The sequence below is a fragment of the Ambystoma mexicanum genome, chromosome 6p (genome assembly GCF_040938575.1).
Source record: "Ambystoma mexicanum isolate Mex_15411 chromosome 6p, UKY_AmexF1_1, whole genome shotgun sequence".
NCBI classification, from domain to species: Eukaryota; Metazoa; Chordata; class Amphibia; order Caudata; family Ambystomatidae; genus Ambystoma; species Ambystoma mexicanum.
Window position 1 is genome coordinate 383,302,038 of NC_090935.1, and position 14,881 is coordinate 383,316,918.

The 14,881-nt window shown below is 45.6% G+C and overlaps 1 protein-coding gene across 5 annotated transcripts in view; it reads left to right on the plus strand.

Moving 5' to 3' along the window:
- Nucleotides 1–14,881, plus strand: part of OSMR (oncostatin M receptor) — a 608,749-nt gene that overhangs the window by 367,862 nt on the left and 226,006 nt on the right. For all 5 annotated transcript variants that reach the window (XM_069627159.1, XM_069627158.1, XM_069627161.1 and 2 more), the window contains 4 exons: nt 7,936–8,012; nt 8,501–8,729; nt 9,881–10,066; nt 12,551–12,652. In XM_069627159.1, coding sequence (XP_069483260.1) covers nt 7,936–8,012; nt 8,501–8,729; nt 9,881–10,066; nt 12,551–12,652 — 594 coding nt within the window. The remainder of the gene's footprint in view (nt 1–7,935; nt 8,013–8,500; nt 8,730–9,880; nt 10,067–12,550; nt 12,653–14,881) is intronic.

Here is a 14,881-nt window from a genome sequence, read left to right on the forward strand (position 1 = left end):
GCACTCCTGGCAATAGATGCAGAAAAAGCATTTGACTGCGTCGAGTGGTCCATGCTATTCCGAACCCTGGAGGAACTAGACCTTGGGGAAACCTACATCGACATGATACGGGCCAACTACAACACACCAAAGGCCAGAATTGCCATGAACGGGGAACTCTCAGGCATAATAAGAATCGAAAGAGGTACCAAGCAGGGATGTCCCCTCTCCCCACTCCTCTACGCCATCTTCTTGGAGCCGCTACTGTTGAAAGTTAGGAACACCCCCAAAATCAAGGGCATCACAATGGGGGGGGCACAATCCACAAGACAGCAAGATAAACAGGCAAAAGTCAGAGCTAATGGTTCTAGTAAGCAATAAACAGGAAATACAGAAACCTGCAGGAGAGCTACAACTTCGAGTGGCGGAGGAAGGGATCAGCTACCTGGGTGTCACCCTCACCAATACCCTCAGAGGTCTTTATGCAGGAAACTACCCACACCTATTAGACAAAGTGAGAAAGGATCTGGACAAGTGGACACCGCTATCCATCACATGGTGGGGCAGAATAACAGTGATAAAAATGACAATACTACCCAGACTATTATATTTCTTCCAATCAGAATCCAGCCCACGTTCTTCAAATCATAAGTCAAAATGATCAACAAATATATTTGGCAGAACAAAACACTGAGACTCTCCAGTATAGCACTTACGGCCCCTAAATCAGAAGGAGGCATGGCACTCCCACACTTCCGGAAATACTACAAGGCCACCCAACTGTGGGTCTTGAAAGAATGGATCCTCAACACATCAAAGAAGTTATGGGCGGCGCAAGAAAGGGCAATGGCAAGGAAAAGCCCCCAACATCTCCGGTGGACACGCCCCGAACACAGGCACTCAAACCTTAGAATCAGAGAGGCCCTCATTACAACACCGGCGCTAAACCATGGCGCTATTAGCACCATGGTTTGTGCCGGTGTTGTAATGGGTCCGCCATGGTTCAATGGGGAATTACCACCCCATTCCAAGGTTGGCAGGGCGGTAATTCCTCATTGAACCATGGCCCTTCCCCATTCCCATTTTCTTCCCACCCAGGGTTCTATGGGAATGGGGAAGGCGCTAAGTACGGTACCGCAGATTGCGGTACCGTACTTAGCACCAAGGTCCCTTTGCGGGTCCCTACTTTAACGGCTGGTCTAGACCAGCCGTTCAGGTCGGGTCCCGCAAAGGGACCTCGTAATAAGGCACTAAGTGTTTAACGGCGCTGCAGCCTTTTTTTTACGGCGCCGTTAAACACTTAGCGCCAGGGTCCTAATGAGGCCTATGAGTGCAGTCCTCGAAATCTGGAACAGGGCGACGAAACAAGGAACGCTGACAATAAACCCAGCCCCCTTCATGCCTTTGTTTGAGAACCTAGAATTCAAACCTGCCACAGAGAAAGATAACTTCAAAAAATGGCTAGATTCTGAATGCACAAAAGTGGGCGACATGTATGAAGACCAACAGATCAGAACATTCGCGGAATGCCGCACACTCCTTGGCCTCACGGAAAGAGACAGATACCAATACGAACAACTCCATCATTGGCTCTCCACTCCAAGCATAACGCAGGCGGCGACAAGAGACTTAACCCCTTTCGAGACATATATCATGACGCAAACAGGAGATAAAATATGTGTATCAATTCTGTACAACTTCATATATACCAAAGCGGAAGGCACAAAATGGGAATATATGAAGAGATGGGAAACGTCACTGGGGAGAGAGAACACGAGAAACGAATGGGAATACGCCTGGCAAATCATCCCCAAATGGACACGGGCGATCCAGCAAGGAGAAGCGTGGACAAAGATATTGATCCATGACACAATACCCCAGAAAGACTACACCGAATGTACAACGCAAAACAAAACGCATGTTGGCGAGGCTGCGGAGAGGAAGGCACATGGAGACATATCTGGTGGGACTGCCCGAAACTGCAAGGCTTCTGGCTAGAGATAAAGACCCAAATGCAGGAGATGTTCAAAGGGGCAGAAGGCATAGGAGAAGAGGTGTGGATGGGCGGCTTTTGGGACCCCCGAGAAAGGATGTTGACGAAGACCCAGAAGAGAAATTTCATGGGCCTTCTGATTGCAGCCTGGCTAACAAATGCCCAAAGATGGAAACGGGAATCCCTGCCATCTACAATAGAATGGTTGCAGAGAGTCTGGCAGCTCACAGCAATGGAGCGCATTACGTACAATATACAAAGGGCTCGTCAAAACTTCCAAACAGACTGGGGGCCGGTGCTAGAATACTTACAAAGCGACTATATGCTGCAATGGTGCCCACATAAAATCAGAATTCTGGACATGTTCACTTGAGGGATTAATCACAAGGACATACCAAGAATAGGATAAACATTGGACTGCCGGTGGGGGGTGGGGGAGTGGGAGAGGGGAGGGAGCGAGGGGAAAAGGACAATGTTCTAGTCCCACAGTTGGTTATTATGTGTTATTTTCATAAAATGCAATAAAAACAAGTTGAAAAAAAATACCTATGAATCCCCATGAATAGTTACAAGGAAAAAACAAGTCCACATCCTCTCCTTGAACCTTATATAAAATTGTTCTATCCCCAATTTCCAATGGGATGAGCAAGTTCACTTTCGGTTTATTGTGAGTGTTGCAGCCGTTTACACTAGCTGTACGCCCCTATGAAATATTTGCCCCATATCTCCCTTTTTTCTTCTCTGCCACCAAAGGCCATTGGCCGAAGTGTTCATATACAACAGTCTGTAAATCTGACATCAGAAAGAGTTCATGGGATTTTATAATTAATACAGGCGACGACCAAGAAATGTGCATACTCAAACTGTTAGTATTTTAGTAGAATTAGAAATTATTCAACCTCAATGTGCACACTAAGGGGTTTATATGTAGACAACTGGGCAGACAGTTGCATTGTCTGAAGAAGATCATTTGTTTATTTGGAACATAGCTAATAGCAATTGCAAGGCCATCGCTCTATATTGTCTCGAACCTGGACAGAACAGAAAAAACTCGGCTATGATGTAAGGCTTTTGGCTTACCCAATGTTTACAAGTTGGGTAAGCCAACTTCTCCCCCATGTTAAAAAGTTGGCATGCAAAGAAAATTTCAGAGTACGCTTACTGAAAAGATTGTCATCTTGATGGAAATTCTGCAGAAGATTGAATTAATAAGGGCTCAAATAAAAAAAATAAAAATTAAATAAAGGGCTCTTGTTCTTTCAGCCCGGACTATTGTCAGAGCCTGTACATGGGATCTTACAAGAATGGGCCGCGTAATATCAGCCCTCAAACTCAGAGATGCTCTTCTCTGTCTCAACCCCACACTTGCATTAGACCCGCTTTAGAAAATGGTTACACTCAAAACCCACGTTTCTGTTACTCTGGCCCCAAATATTTGTCTGTATATACTCTGCATACTGCTCAAGGGCAAACCTTAGATCCTCCAGAGGGAGAAAACTTGATTTAACACTGCCTAGCCGCATAGGACTATATTACAGGATTTAACAATCTTATGGCATCTCTTTCCCCTGGTGCCTCTCACCGTAGACCGACTATCATAGCTCACTAGATGACTGCAGACGCTGCTGCTTAATCATGAGAGAGACTACGTGACTGACTATTGAGTACATTTAGGCAAAATTGATGTGGCTGCCAATCAGTCTCAGACTCTTTCGCCTACTTCATTTTCTGGGCAATCCCAGTACATGTGTTCCTCAATTATGCCCTCACTTTCACACCGCAATAGGTCTTCGTTTTCTTCAAACAAAATTTCTATCAAGCAAAATGTTGGATTTACTACACCCCCTCTTGCTTCATCATCTACTAATTCGTTCATCAATAGGAAATATTTACTTCGTCGACCTGTAGATGTTCCACATGTATTGGACCTAATTCCGTAGCTAATGCACATCAATTTGGAATCTGATCCTAGCCCTAGTAAGAAAAAAATAATAATCACACAAAAAAAGCAGATTGATCCAGATGTGTTGGCCAATTTTCACCTGATTACCACTTTCCCACTCAGCTCCAAAGTTATGGAAATATTTGTAGTGCAACAGCCTCAGAGACTCTTGAATATAGAATCATTTCTGTACCTGATACAATCAGGCGTTCATCCTGTATACAAGGCAGAGATTGTCTTGCTAGGCTTTCATTGGCTTCTTTCCAGCTACTTTTTTACCTCTGTTTTTCTAACTCTTTAACGAATTTTATACTCATTTAAGTGAGACGCACCTTGAGGACCCTGGTTATCCCCCAACCCTGCCTCTGTAAACTCAATATCCCTTTTCCCAAATCAGCATACCTATGTTAATTCTCTTCTCTATATACTTCTGCTATTCCTATATGTTGCCTATAACTGCAAATGTAAACCCTATATATGTAACTGTAACCTTACTTGTGTTACACATGTACATATTAATGCTAACCTTCTACTCTGCACACTACTGTTACTCTTATATGTTACTTTAAGCTGTTAATGTAAATGTTTATATAACCCAGGATAGATGTATCCGTAACTTCAGATGTAAATGTAACCTAAGATGCAACTGTAACCTAAGACTTCATGACGGCCCGGTGCGTTCTACAAATGAATAAACAAACAAAGCCATCTGTTTTTCTTATTTATTTTTTGTATGTTTAAACAGTGATTTAATTTCATTGTAATTAATAGTCTGCATTGAAAAATATGTGCAGTGAATATTCTGTAATGAAATCATTGGGGGTTCTTGCTATGGTTCTGGGTCGAGGCCTGAGCGGGAGTAGACGCAGGGAAGGGCATGCTGTTGGTCATGCTAGACCTATTTGCCGCAATAGACACACCATTTCTATTATTACCTAGACATCTGTAGTAGACATGGCCAGCAGCACTCTTTTGCTTCCACCTGAGTGGCGGTGACCAGTGGAGTCCAAGAGGGAAGGCCATTATCTCTGTTCCTCTTTAATATCCATCTGGCTGGTCTCTTCCACATCCTCGATTTTTGAAGGATTGGCCTTCACTCTTATGCCAACGATACCCAGGTCTATGTGGCGGTTACTGGGGCAAAAGAAGAATGTATTCTGTTGATTAAGTACCACCACCTCCAAGTAGAAGGGTCAAAGGACCTTTTTATACCGTTCAACACAAGTAATCAGAAGAGTATGCATGCACTTTCCAGGCCACCTCTGTTAGGACTAATGCTTCTCCTGAGCCATGAGCTAAAGAACCTTGGGGCGCTCTTTGATGAACGCATGACAATGTCGATGCATATCAAGCAGGTCACTAGGAGCTGTATTGCACAACTCTGTAATTTAAGATATCACACCACAAAACAATCCCAGTGGACTCCACAGTAACTCCAGACTGGACCACCATAATGCCCTCTATGAGGGTCTCCCAGGATCTTAACTGGGAAAAATGCTAAATGCTGCAGTGCATCTGGTCTATGGTCTGAGGAAATGGGACCAGGTTTCCAGTGCGAAACGATCCGTGCACTAGTTGGAAATCCAATACAGGATCACTTATAAACACACTGGCCCCGCTGTGCCTAATTAGGCAAAATGATGGTTATTTTCCTTCATAGGAACTTTTGCAGTCTAAATCACCATCTATGTACAAGAAAGTTAGTCATGAAAGCACAAATGTGGGGAGACTAACGTTCTTGTACATTGGTTGTATTTGACTGGTAATGTGTTATAGTTATCCCTCACCTGTTGCAGACAGTGCAGCCCAGGCACTAAGATACTGAGGGGCTAATTCATGGAATATGTGTGCCGGAAAACGGGGATTTTTGCGCCATTCTGCCTGCAAATCCCTATTTGTTAAACAGAGATTTGCGGGCAGAATGGCACACAAATCCCTGTTTTTTGTAGCACAAATTACATGAATCAGCCCCTCAGAATGTAACCCCAATAGGGTTGGCGCAACTACACTTGGTAACACTGACACAATAAACCTACATCGCCACCTAACACACTTCCCATAATTTCGCTCGCAGGATGGGGTGCAATTTTCAGTGGTCACTGCTAAAATATGTAATTCCCTTCCTGCATCCCAGTGATCATTGACATCACTGTCCACTTTCAGGGTGCAAATAAAAGCTTACCTGTTCATTTTACGCAGTTAGGTGGCCAGCGCCTAACAACCCTGGGGCATGAGGGCGCTATATAAATCAATAAAGCCACACACCACCCTCAAAATGGCCATGCCACAGAGGATGGTCAGTAGCTATAACCATCAGTGGTCGTAATGCAAAGCAGTTAAAGGGAAATCCCACAAGGGCTGCGGTGGGGGTGGATTTGGAGGAGGGGGCGGGGTTCCAAGGAGGCAGAGTTCAGACGGGGCAGAGTTGTTAGTTGAACTCCGCTCAAAGGAAATGCTGAAGGTAATAGTTTAAAAATGGTGCAATTTCTTTCATGTCGCTTCTTTCCAGTAACTATGCTGGCAAAATATGAAAGGTGCTCACCTTTTAAACCCAGCAACCTATAGTGCAATATTCCCTGTAAAACAAAAAAATCCAAATTAGAGCCATGTGCATTGATGACAATTTGGTTGGTCTTGGGGGTAAGCGTCAACACTGGGAACGTGCTACCTGGGTGAAATCATGGTAGCCAAACGCTGGAGCAAAACTGTCGGCCACAAATACACCCAAAGGGGTACTGTGCCTGCCCTCTCAAAAAAAAGTGACAATGTCCACCCAGGTGTATCCTTTCCTTGTGCCCTAATGTGCAGCACAGGGCCACAATCAGGGAAAGTCACTTCTCCAATCTCCAGGATTGTAAACTCTCTTGCCACATGACATCCTGGGCAAATATTCACGGCTCACTTGCACTCTCATCTCCCCTCCTCACCCCCTTCGTTGGCTTTCAACTTTCAACACTGCTCTCCTTTATAAAAGAGGGCCTTAAAAGTACACACACCATTGTAAGGTACGCACAAACATATATTTAAGGATTTATGTATTTGTGTACACCATGGTTTGTGTACTTTTCAAGCCATCTTTCATAAACATAAGGAGAGATATGGTAGGCGAAGCGTGTATAATTGTGACATTCCCCCTATTTTAACTGAGAGATTACAAATACCAGAATCCTTGCTGGCATATTTTACTGAGCCCCCAGCTACCTGCGCGTTCCCTCTATGGTAATGTAATCTACTCTGCGTGCGCTGGCACAGAGCAGACTTGATCACCGAGCTGCCATGCCGGGCCGAGCCAGGCCGGGTCCCGAGATCCGGCCAGATATCTGATGCCGGATCTCAGACCCAGAAAAAGCTGGCCCATTGGCCAGTGCTGATAACCACCCCAAAATATAAAACACACTTAAAATTCAGGGAAGGCTTCAATAACTATTCTTTTTAAGGGAGCCAAGTAAAACGATCTTATGGATTTTCCATGGTAGACTTTAGATTCCAGTCGTTTTTTTTTGTATCCTTTTTTATTATATATTCACTTTTGTTTGTTCAGATTCAAAATTGATAAGAAATCTTTCATGGTGAGCCAGAATCAAATATGAGTGCGCTTCAGTATGACTAACCAATGGGATGGAGACAGACTGCGGTTTAAAGAAATATTATAGGTATTTGACACGGAAGTTGTAGCAGCCCTGAGAATTCTCCGTGAGGTTTTATGCAATTGACCTTGTTTCATGTCTTGGTCTCAGTTGGTGCAAAGTGATACCAAACAAATAGATAAGATAAAGACTTGCATATTAGTAAGACCAAATTAATAAATCTGCAAAGGCTACGAGATTGATTTTTGTCACTTCGACAAAATAGGTTTTCTGTGTTGTGCTTTTAATAAGGATTTGGCTGTTGAGTAACTGTAGAGTCTGCAGATCATTTTTTGTAAAATGTCCACCATCACCTATCACACCCCTAAGTCACCCCAGTGGCTGATGCTTAATGTATGATGATGATAAGACATATCCCGTCTCCTTGGTTTCAGCTCCTACAGTGAGTCCGGACATCTGGAGGGAAGTCCACAGAGTGTCTGATGGACGCAAAGTGATCTTACACTGGAGGGTAAGTTATGACCAACTTACAACATAATGGGCCTAATTCACAGAAGGTTTTCCAATAGGGCTTTGCCATCAAAAAACGCATCTGTGAATTTGGCCCAATGTGTGTGCTGTTATTATAGACAGGCCAGGATGGCCACCACCACTTTTTATATTTGTTCACTCAGAGAAATTGTGATGCGAGATCAAATGTGGCTCTTAGGTTAAGGCTTCCTAGCACTTCGGCACAACCCTTATCAAATGCATTGTAAACAACAGCAGAAATAGGGTTAAAGAGATACAATGGCCCTCCCCGTAGCTGCCACTCATGCTGATCTCATATGATGGGGGCCGCTTTTGAAAAAGACAGTGGAATGTGTATGTATCGAATAGGTGACTGAATCGAGACATACGCTAGAGTATATATTGATAAACTATGTTGAGAGAATGGTTGTGTTGGCTTTTTCCTTCCCCTGGATCACCTTTTTGGCATGCCTGTCTCATTTTCCTTAGCCTTTGCCAGATTTCCAAGCAAATGGAGAATTAATCTCCTACAAATTAGATTGGGAACCGCTGAATGCAAGCGCTCGACCTCAGCACAGATCCATTCCTGCCACCTCCAACCACACCGAGATCTTCATAGGAACCCTTCCATACAGACTCAGAGTCACCGCCTGGAACTCTGTGGGGAGCTCGCTGCCCGCGGAGATGAGGATCGCTGGAGTGGAGCCAGAAGAGCACGGTGAGGGTTTAAAGCTTCCACTAAGAGGTCATTCGACAAGGGGTCTTTCCAAGATAAACCAGCTCCAAGAATCCGGTTGCTTATGCTGACAAATGATCTAAGCGTAGATAAGGTTGCTAAAGTTGTCCAACAATTTTGTAAAGTGCTTTGCAGGAGTCACAAATTACTGACCTGTACGTCACAATAAATACACAAGAACACTACAGAAAGGTTCACAAAATAATGTAAGACTTGAGAATGTGGATACTATAGGCCCAACAGTGGCGCAGGTTTTAAAATAAAAAGCACAGAGCGTGTTCTTTTTTTCCTTGCACCACTTTTGGAAATACGCAAAGTACCTTATTCACAAAGGTGACCTGCGCCAACACTAATAGATTATAGGCGCCCAGCACAAGCGCATTCACTGTGACTGGCGCTTAAAGGACTAGTCACTGTGAAAGGTCAACAAAAAAGCATTTCTAGAATCAGGATACACTCAAATGCGCAGAACTGCCCACTAATTTGTACTAATGCACAAAGGGGTGGAAAAGGCAATATCGACATTCTGAAGCCATTGTGGATTTTAATGCATCTTTTTTGGTGCAAGAGATAAGGAGCCAGATTCTCATACCGTTTTTTGGCGCTTCTCAGCACTTGCGCCCAAAAAGGTTGTACCCTATTCTCAATGTGCGCATGCAGATGCAAGTTCCCACCCCCTTTGCGCATTTGTGCAAATAAGGGGGCTTGCCTTCGCATTTCAAAAGGCACCCCAAGTTCACACATGGGATGCACTTTAAAATGCACAGAAATGAGGCATATTCCACAGCCGCAGGTGATGCGGAAATCATGACGTGCCCATTTCTGACTGTCATGCAGTTTTCTTGAAGTGCCTCCAGCATCTGCCTTAAATGCTGGATATTAGGCTTTGGATGCCAGTAGTAATGTTGTTGTGGTTGTTGTTTAGTCATTTGAGGCACGTTCTGGCCTCCTCTCTCTGTCATTGTTATATCTGCCTTTAACTCCCTTGTTCGCTTCCTGTTGCCCTGTGGCCGCTTTGCAACACTTTACTTGAAATATAAGCACCTTACAAATGCCAATAAATGAATATAAATATATATATAGCACCTTGGCCAAACCCCACAGAATGACATTATTTGCTTTAATTTGTTCAGGTGCTGAAGATATGAAGGAGGAAAGAGTCAGCGGCACAGGTGATGGAATTAAAATGTCATGGCAGCCGGACCCGTTTGCCATCAAGGGTTACATTGTAGACTGGTGCAACTACCCGAGGACATCATACTGTGGTTTTCAGTGGAAGAAGTATCCGCCTGGAACTTTCCGTGATGTCATTAAGTCAGGTACGGAGCAGCCTATCCCTGCCAGGGAATTGCAGTTTGCTTGTGGCTTAGGCACAATGTTCAAGGTTAGGCTCACCGGCCTTCAGAGTAGTAGGATCCCATTGGGATTGTTAGACTTCACAATTATTAGGACAATATTCTTCTATTCCAGAATGAAGTGAGGGCCTCGGTTAGGGCTGTTACCACCCAAGCTTGCCACAGAACGGGGAGTTACCGCTGTTACCAATCATGCTTTCTATGATAGGACCTGTTGGCCTAGCGATGGACCCCTTCATCCATCCCAATTGTGCCCCCTCTCTTTTGAATACACTCCTACTCAACTCCTTGCACTCACCCTCTCACTATCCTGTGTGTATACAGGCCTCCTGGCCCACCCAACTGCTTTGTCTCTGGTCTACTTCTCAACTGCCTTCATAGTGAGAGCCTATTGCCATTTAAGGAGACTAATGTTCCACACATCTCCTTTAGCCACCAGTGATCTTGCATTCCTACTCCCTGATTATTCCCTGGCCTAACTTTCTGACCATGCAACAGACTCTTGGCAACTCCTTTGGCCGTACCTTCCTGATCTCTTATAAGGTAAGGTCACCCTCTCTGCTCTGCCTAATGCCTTGCATTAAGAAACATGTAGCTATTTTGCGTCATATCTAATTTTACCGGACATTACAGATTCATACATTTCATTGCGGCCACCCCATCCCGACTTATTTTAACCCTTTACCCCACTACCCTTTATATATTTATTTAATGTTTTTGATGTTTTTCAGTATTATGGTCCAGTCTAATGTTTTTGATAAATTGACTGGGTACCGCTATTTTTCTGGTCCTATATGAAAATCCCGCCCTGCCTCTATTTGGGTGTTTTTAAAACAAATTTCATTAGAGGGTTGCACCTGCAGAACCCTCCTTTCACGCCACCCCCATCGATATTCCCTGCCGTGTTCTAGCCATCACGACCCTACGTCCCGTGCCACCCCACCCCCAGCCATTGGAAACCATGACACCTGAAATCCTGGATTCCCGCCACCACATTACCTGCTCCCCCGCTGGCTCCAAGCTGGGCTGCTGCAGGCCTCGCCTGTTCTACCTGGTCCAGGATGGTCATCACTATGCAGTGTTTTCTGGGTAGTCACTTCAAGAGGAAGCCCTGTCTTCACTCTGTCACCTGCTACTTGCCTGCTAACAACTTCTCACACTACCTTCTTATCCACAATCTCTAAGATCCAGGACACCCTAACTGCCCTCCTCTCACTTTCATCTACCTTCCACATTCGTGCACATGTTCTAATTCTCTCACCTCCACTCCATCCTGTAATGCCTCACTACCACACCTGCTGATCTAGCACACAATCTTCTGAAAGGCAACCCAGTCTCCACTTCTGTGGATAGCTTGGCACCTCCAGTCCCTGGCACCCCTTACCTACTCACTGCTCTATAACCTGTCTCTTGAAACCGGAATCTTCCCCACCTGCCTCAAAGCTGTCGTACTATGCCCATAAATCCATATTCCAACCTGTAGTATCTGGTCAACTGCATTCCTGGCACCCTTCTCCACTACTACTCTGTAAACATGGCGTGTATTCCTTAAATGGTTCATCAGCTACCTTGAGGTCCATAACTTCTGAGACCCCTCCAACCCCCCCTCCGATGGAAACGGCAGTGACTAGCGTCTCCACTTTTCTTACCACTGCCCATCACTCCTTTGGCCTCCTTGGGCACTGTCAACTAACCTTATTTTACCTAGACCCCTCATGTCTCAATGTCAATGTACTCGCTTGCATTGATTGCTACGCCTTCAGAAGCAGGGGCTACAACCAAAAGGATATAGCTAGCCCGGAATCCCGCCAGTCCCGACATTAGCTTAGCCCCTGATCTTTTCCAAACCTAGCAACACCTCTGCTGATCATCCTCCATCTTGTGGAAAATGAATCCAACCGACCCCACCCACCCACCAGTAGGATTCTCCCAAGTCTCCCTCTCCGGCTTTCCACCCTTTTCCTCTGTACACCTCTCTTGCGGTTTTGAGGTGACCCCAGCTGGCGTTCCCACTAAGATCACCACCTGCACCACTGCTTTTACTACTTGCTTTGTCATCACCTTGCCCCCTATGACCCCTGAAAAGGGATTGCCTCGCTCCCGTTGTCAACGACATGTAGAGCACTTTAGATCTATGTGCTCAATACATCTGATATCATGGGAAAAGTGAAACCACCAGAGCCACCTTGCAAACTGGTGTTGACTAAAAAGCATGGACTACATGAATGTGTCCAACTCATTAATGGGGGTAATAGCAGCTATGGCCTCAGCTGCCTACGTTTCTCGCACAGCCCTACCCTACATTGTATTGCCACCGATAGCACTTTGCTAAACCTTTCTTTGTTCAGTTCAGACTTATCATTGATAAGGAGGAACCGTGCGTTAATAGAATGAAGGTATTGTAATCCATCATGACACTTGACCTGTATTTTTCTCAAACATGTACAGATTCTTTTCAACCTGGCATAAGGTACAGATTCAGGGTGCATGCTGCTTATGAGGACGGGGCACGTTTGATGGAAATAAAAACTGGCTATACTAAAGAAATCGGTAAGTTCAGAAACCTTGTCTTTCACGGTTTGCTCTGTGGGTGTTTAGGATGCAATGTTTGCTTTGCAAGAGTGGCTTTTCATCGAAGACGGGGTCTGATTCTGAAGTGCATGCACACACATAGTGTTCTTTCATGAAGGAGCAAGGCTTCTTACAAGCACCATATGCTGTCTGCCTGGCATCAAAGCCTCGACTTTTGCATGTGCCTTTTTTACAGCTTGGCAACAGCCCTAGCAACCATCAGGGATGCAGGGCAGCCACATGGAGGGGATTCTTCCAAAAGCCATGGATCTGCATGTAAAAAAGGAGTGAAGATACGGCCCCTCTGAGGTATCTGTAACATAATGAAGGTATTTCTCAGCCCACAGCACCTCCTGTCTCATTTACTGTAGGGTCGAGGGCACTTGGTAAGCAAGAAAAGTGACAGACTTTTTAGAAATGCTTGCAATGTGACTGGTGCACATGCTGGCCACATGAAGACAGATGTATCAGCTTTTATAGCTGGAAAGCACAAAATCTCCCATCCAATCTTTCCACCCACGTCCAAATGGTGGCGCTGAAAACTGGAGGGGAGAATGTCCACTTATGAACACTCATTTTATCCGAGCTCAGAATCGGGCCCTGAAGAGCATCTGAAAGACAAGAAAACATACATTGCCCTTTTGGAAGTCCCGTAATGTTCATGTTATGTGCATGGTATAACGCATGCTCTAACACTTTGGGGAATTGCATTCATTTTAGCAGGCTGAGTGGTACAGGAATGAAGTTAAAATGTTGGCCTCCTTCCCCACCAGCGCCACCTACAAAAAACACTGAATTTATTATCCGATTTTGCTGCTGGCATAAATGCATTGGGTTACTATAGAATCACCCAGCTTTTAGCCCGTTCCATAGGAGTCCATTGTAAATGCCTCCCACCAGGTTCCCCTGGGATTGTGCACATTGTTTGCACTTTGTAGTGCCAACACTGAAAATTGCAGGGGACTGCAATTAAGTGCACACGTTGGCGGTCTCCTCTGTGCAATTTGCTTGTTAAACAAAGTTGGGTCAATAGGGCTGAAGTTAAAAGGGGGCACAAGAGAACAGGCACCCAGTGTCCAATGTTTCTGCAGCAATGTGGGACCACTAAGCACCATGTCACTGTGGTATGGGGGCCCCTTAGTAGGAACCTCCCTGTGTGGCGTGCGCCACCCCGGAAAACAGACAACTCGGGAGACACTGTGGGCGTCATTACGAGTTTGGAGGCAGCCATGGTGCTGTTAGCACCATGGCTGCTTCCAAACCGGGCTCCATTACCGGGTTCCTTCAATGAGGAATTACCGGGTCATTCCAAAATTGGAGGACCCGGTAATTCCTCCTTGAAGGAACCATTCCCCATTCCCATTTGAGCCCCCAATGGGCTCAATGGGAATGGGGAGGGAGGTAATGACGGGCACATTACGAATGGCCCGTTATTACCTCCCTCTTCCCCTCGCGGGACCCGGAAAAGACGTCTGGTTTTACCAGACGTCTGATCCGGGTCCCGCAAAGGGAACCTCGTAATCGGTGCTCCCGTAATGAAGGGGGCTGGTCCCGTACCAGCCCCACCAGCCCCCTTCATTACGGGAGCACCAGGGTTATAATGAGGCCCTGTATCTCATCCAGGCTCAACACGTGCTCTGCCGAGCACACGTGACCGGCCCCTTTTATTAACACCCACACATAATGGAGTTGGATCACTCTGCCACATGTGCTAACTTAAAGGGACACCACACTCCTCCTTTTTCATAACAACAAATAGCAATGTAACAACAACCACCACCCACTAAAACATGTGGCAAGCAAACTAAACACCCCACAACAGCCGGCAAGTATACCAGTCTCCACCCTCTCTGGAGTGCTTTACTCATACGTCCAGTACATAGTCAGTGAGGCGGGCAGGTCTCCTTCTCCCAGTTCATTGTGCCCCCTTCCCAGCTCGGTCTCTCCTCACCTGCATCCCCTCGGTCCAGGGGAACAAGAGGGATGTCAGCCCCACCTTCATCCAATTCTTCAGCACAGTCTCTACCTGGAGACAACTCCAGCTGGGTACCTTCTCCTAGTCTCTTGAAAAAGGTGGTATTTCTGGTCACAGTTGCCGTCCCATCGGAGGCCGTCGCCATCGACCTCTTCACTTCGACCACTCCCATGGTGCTTGGCTCATATGTCAGTGACCGCTTTTCTTGGGGATGTCTATTCCTTACAATCACT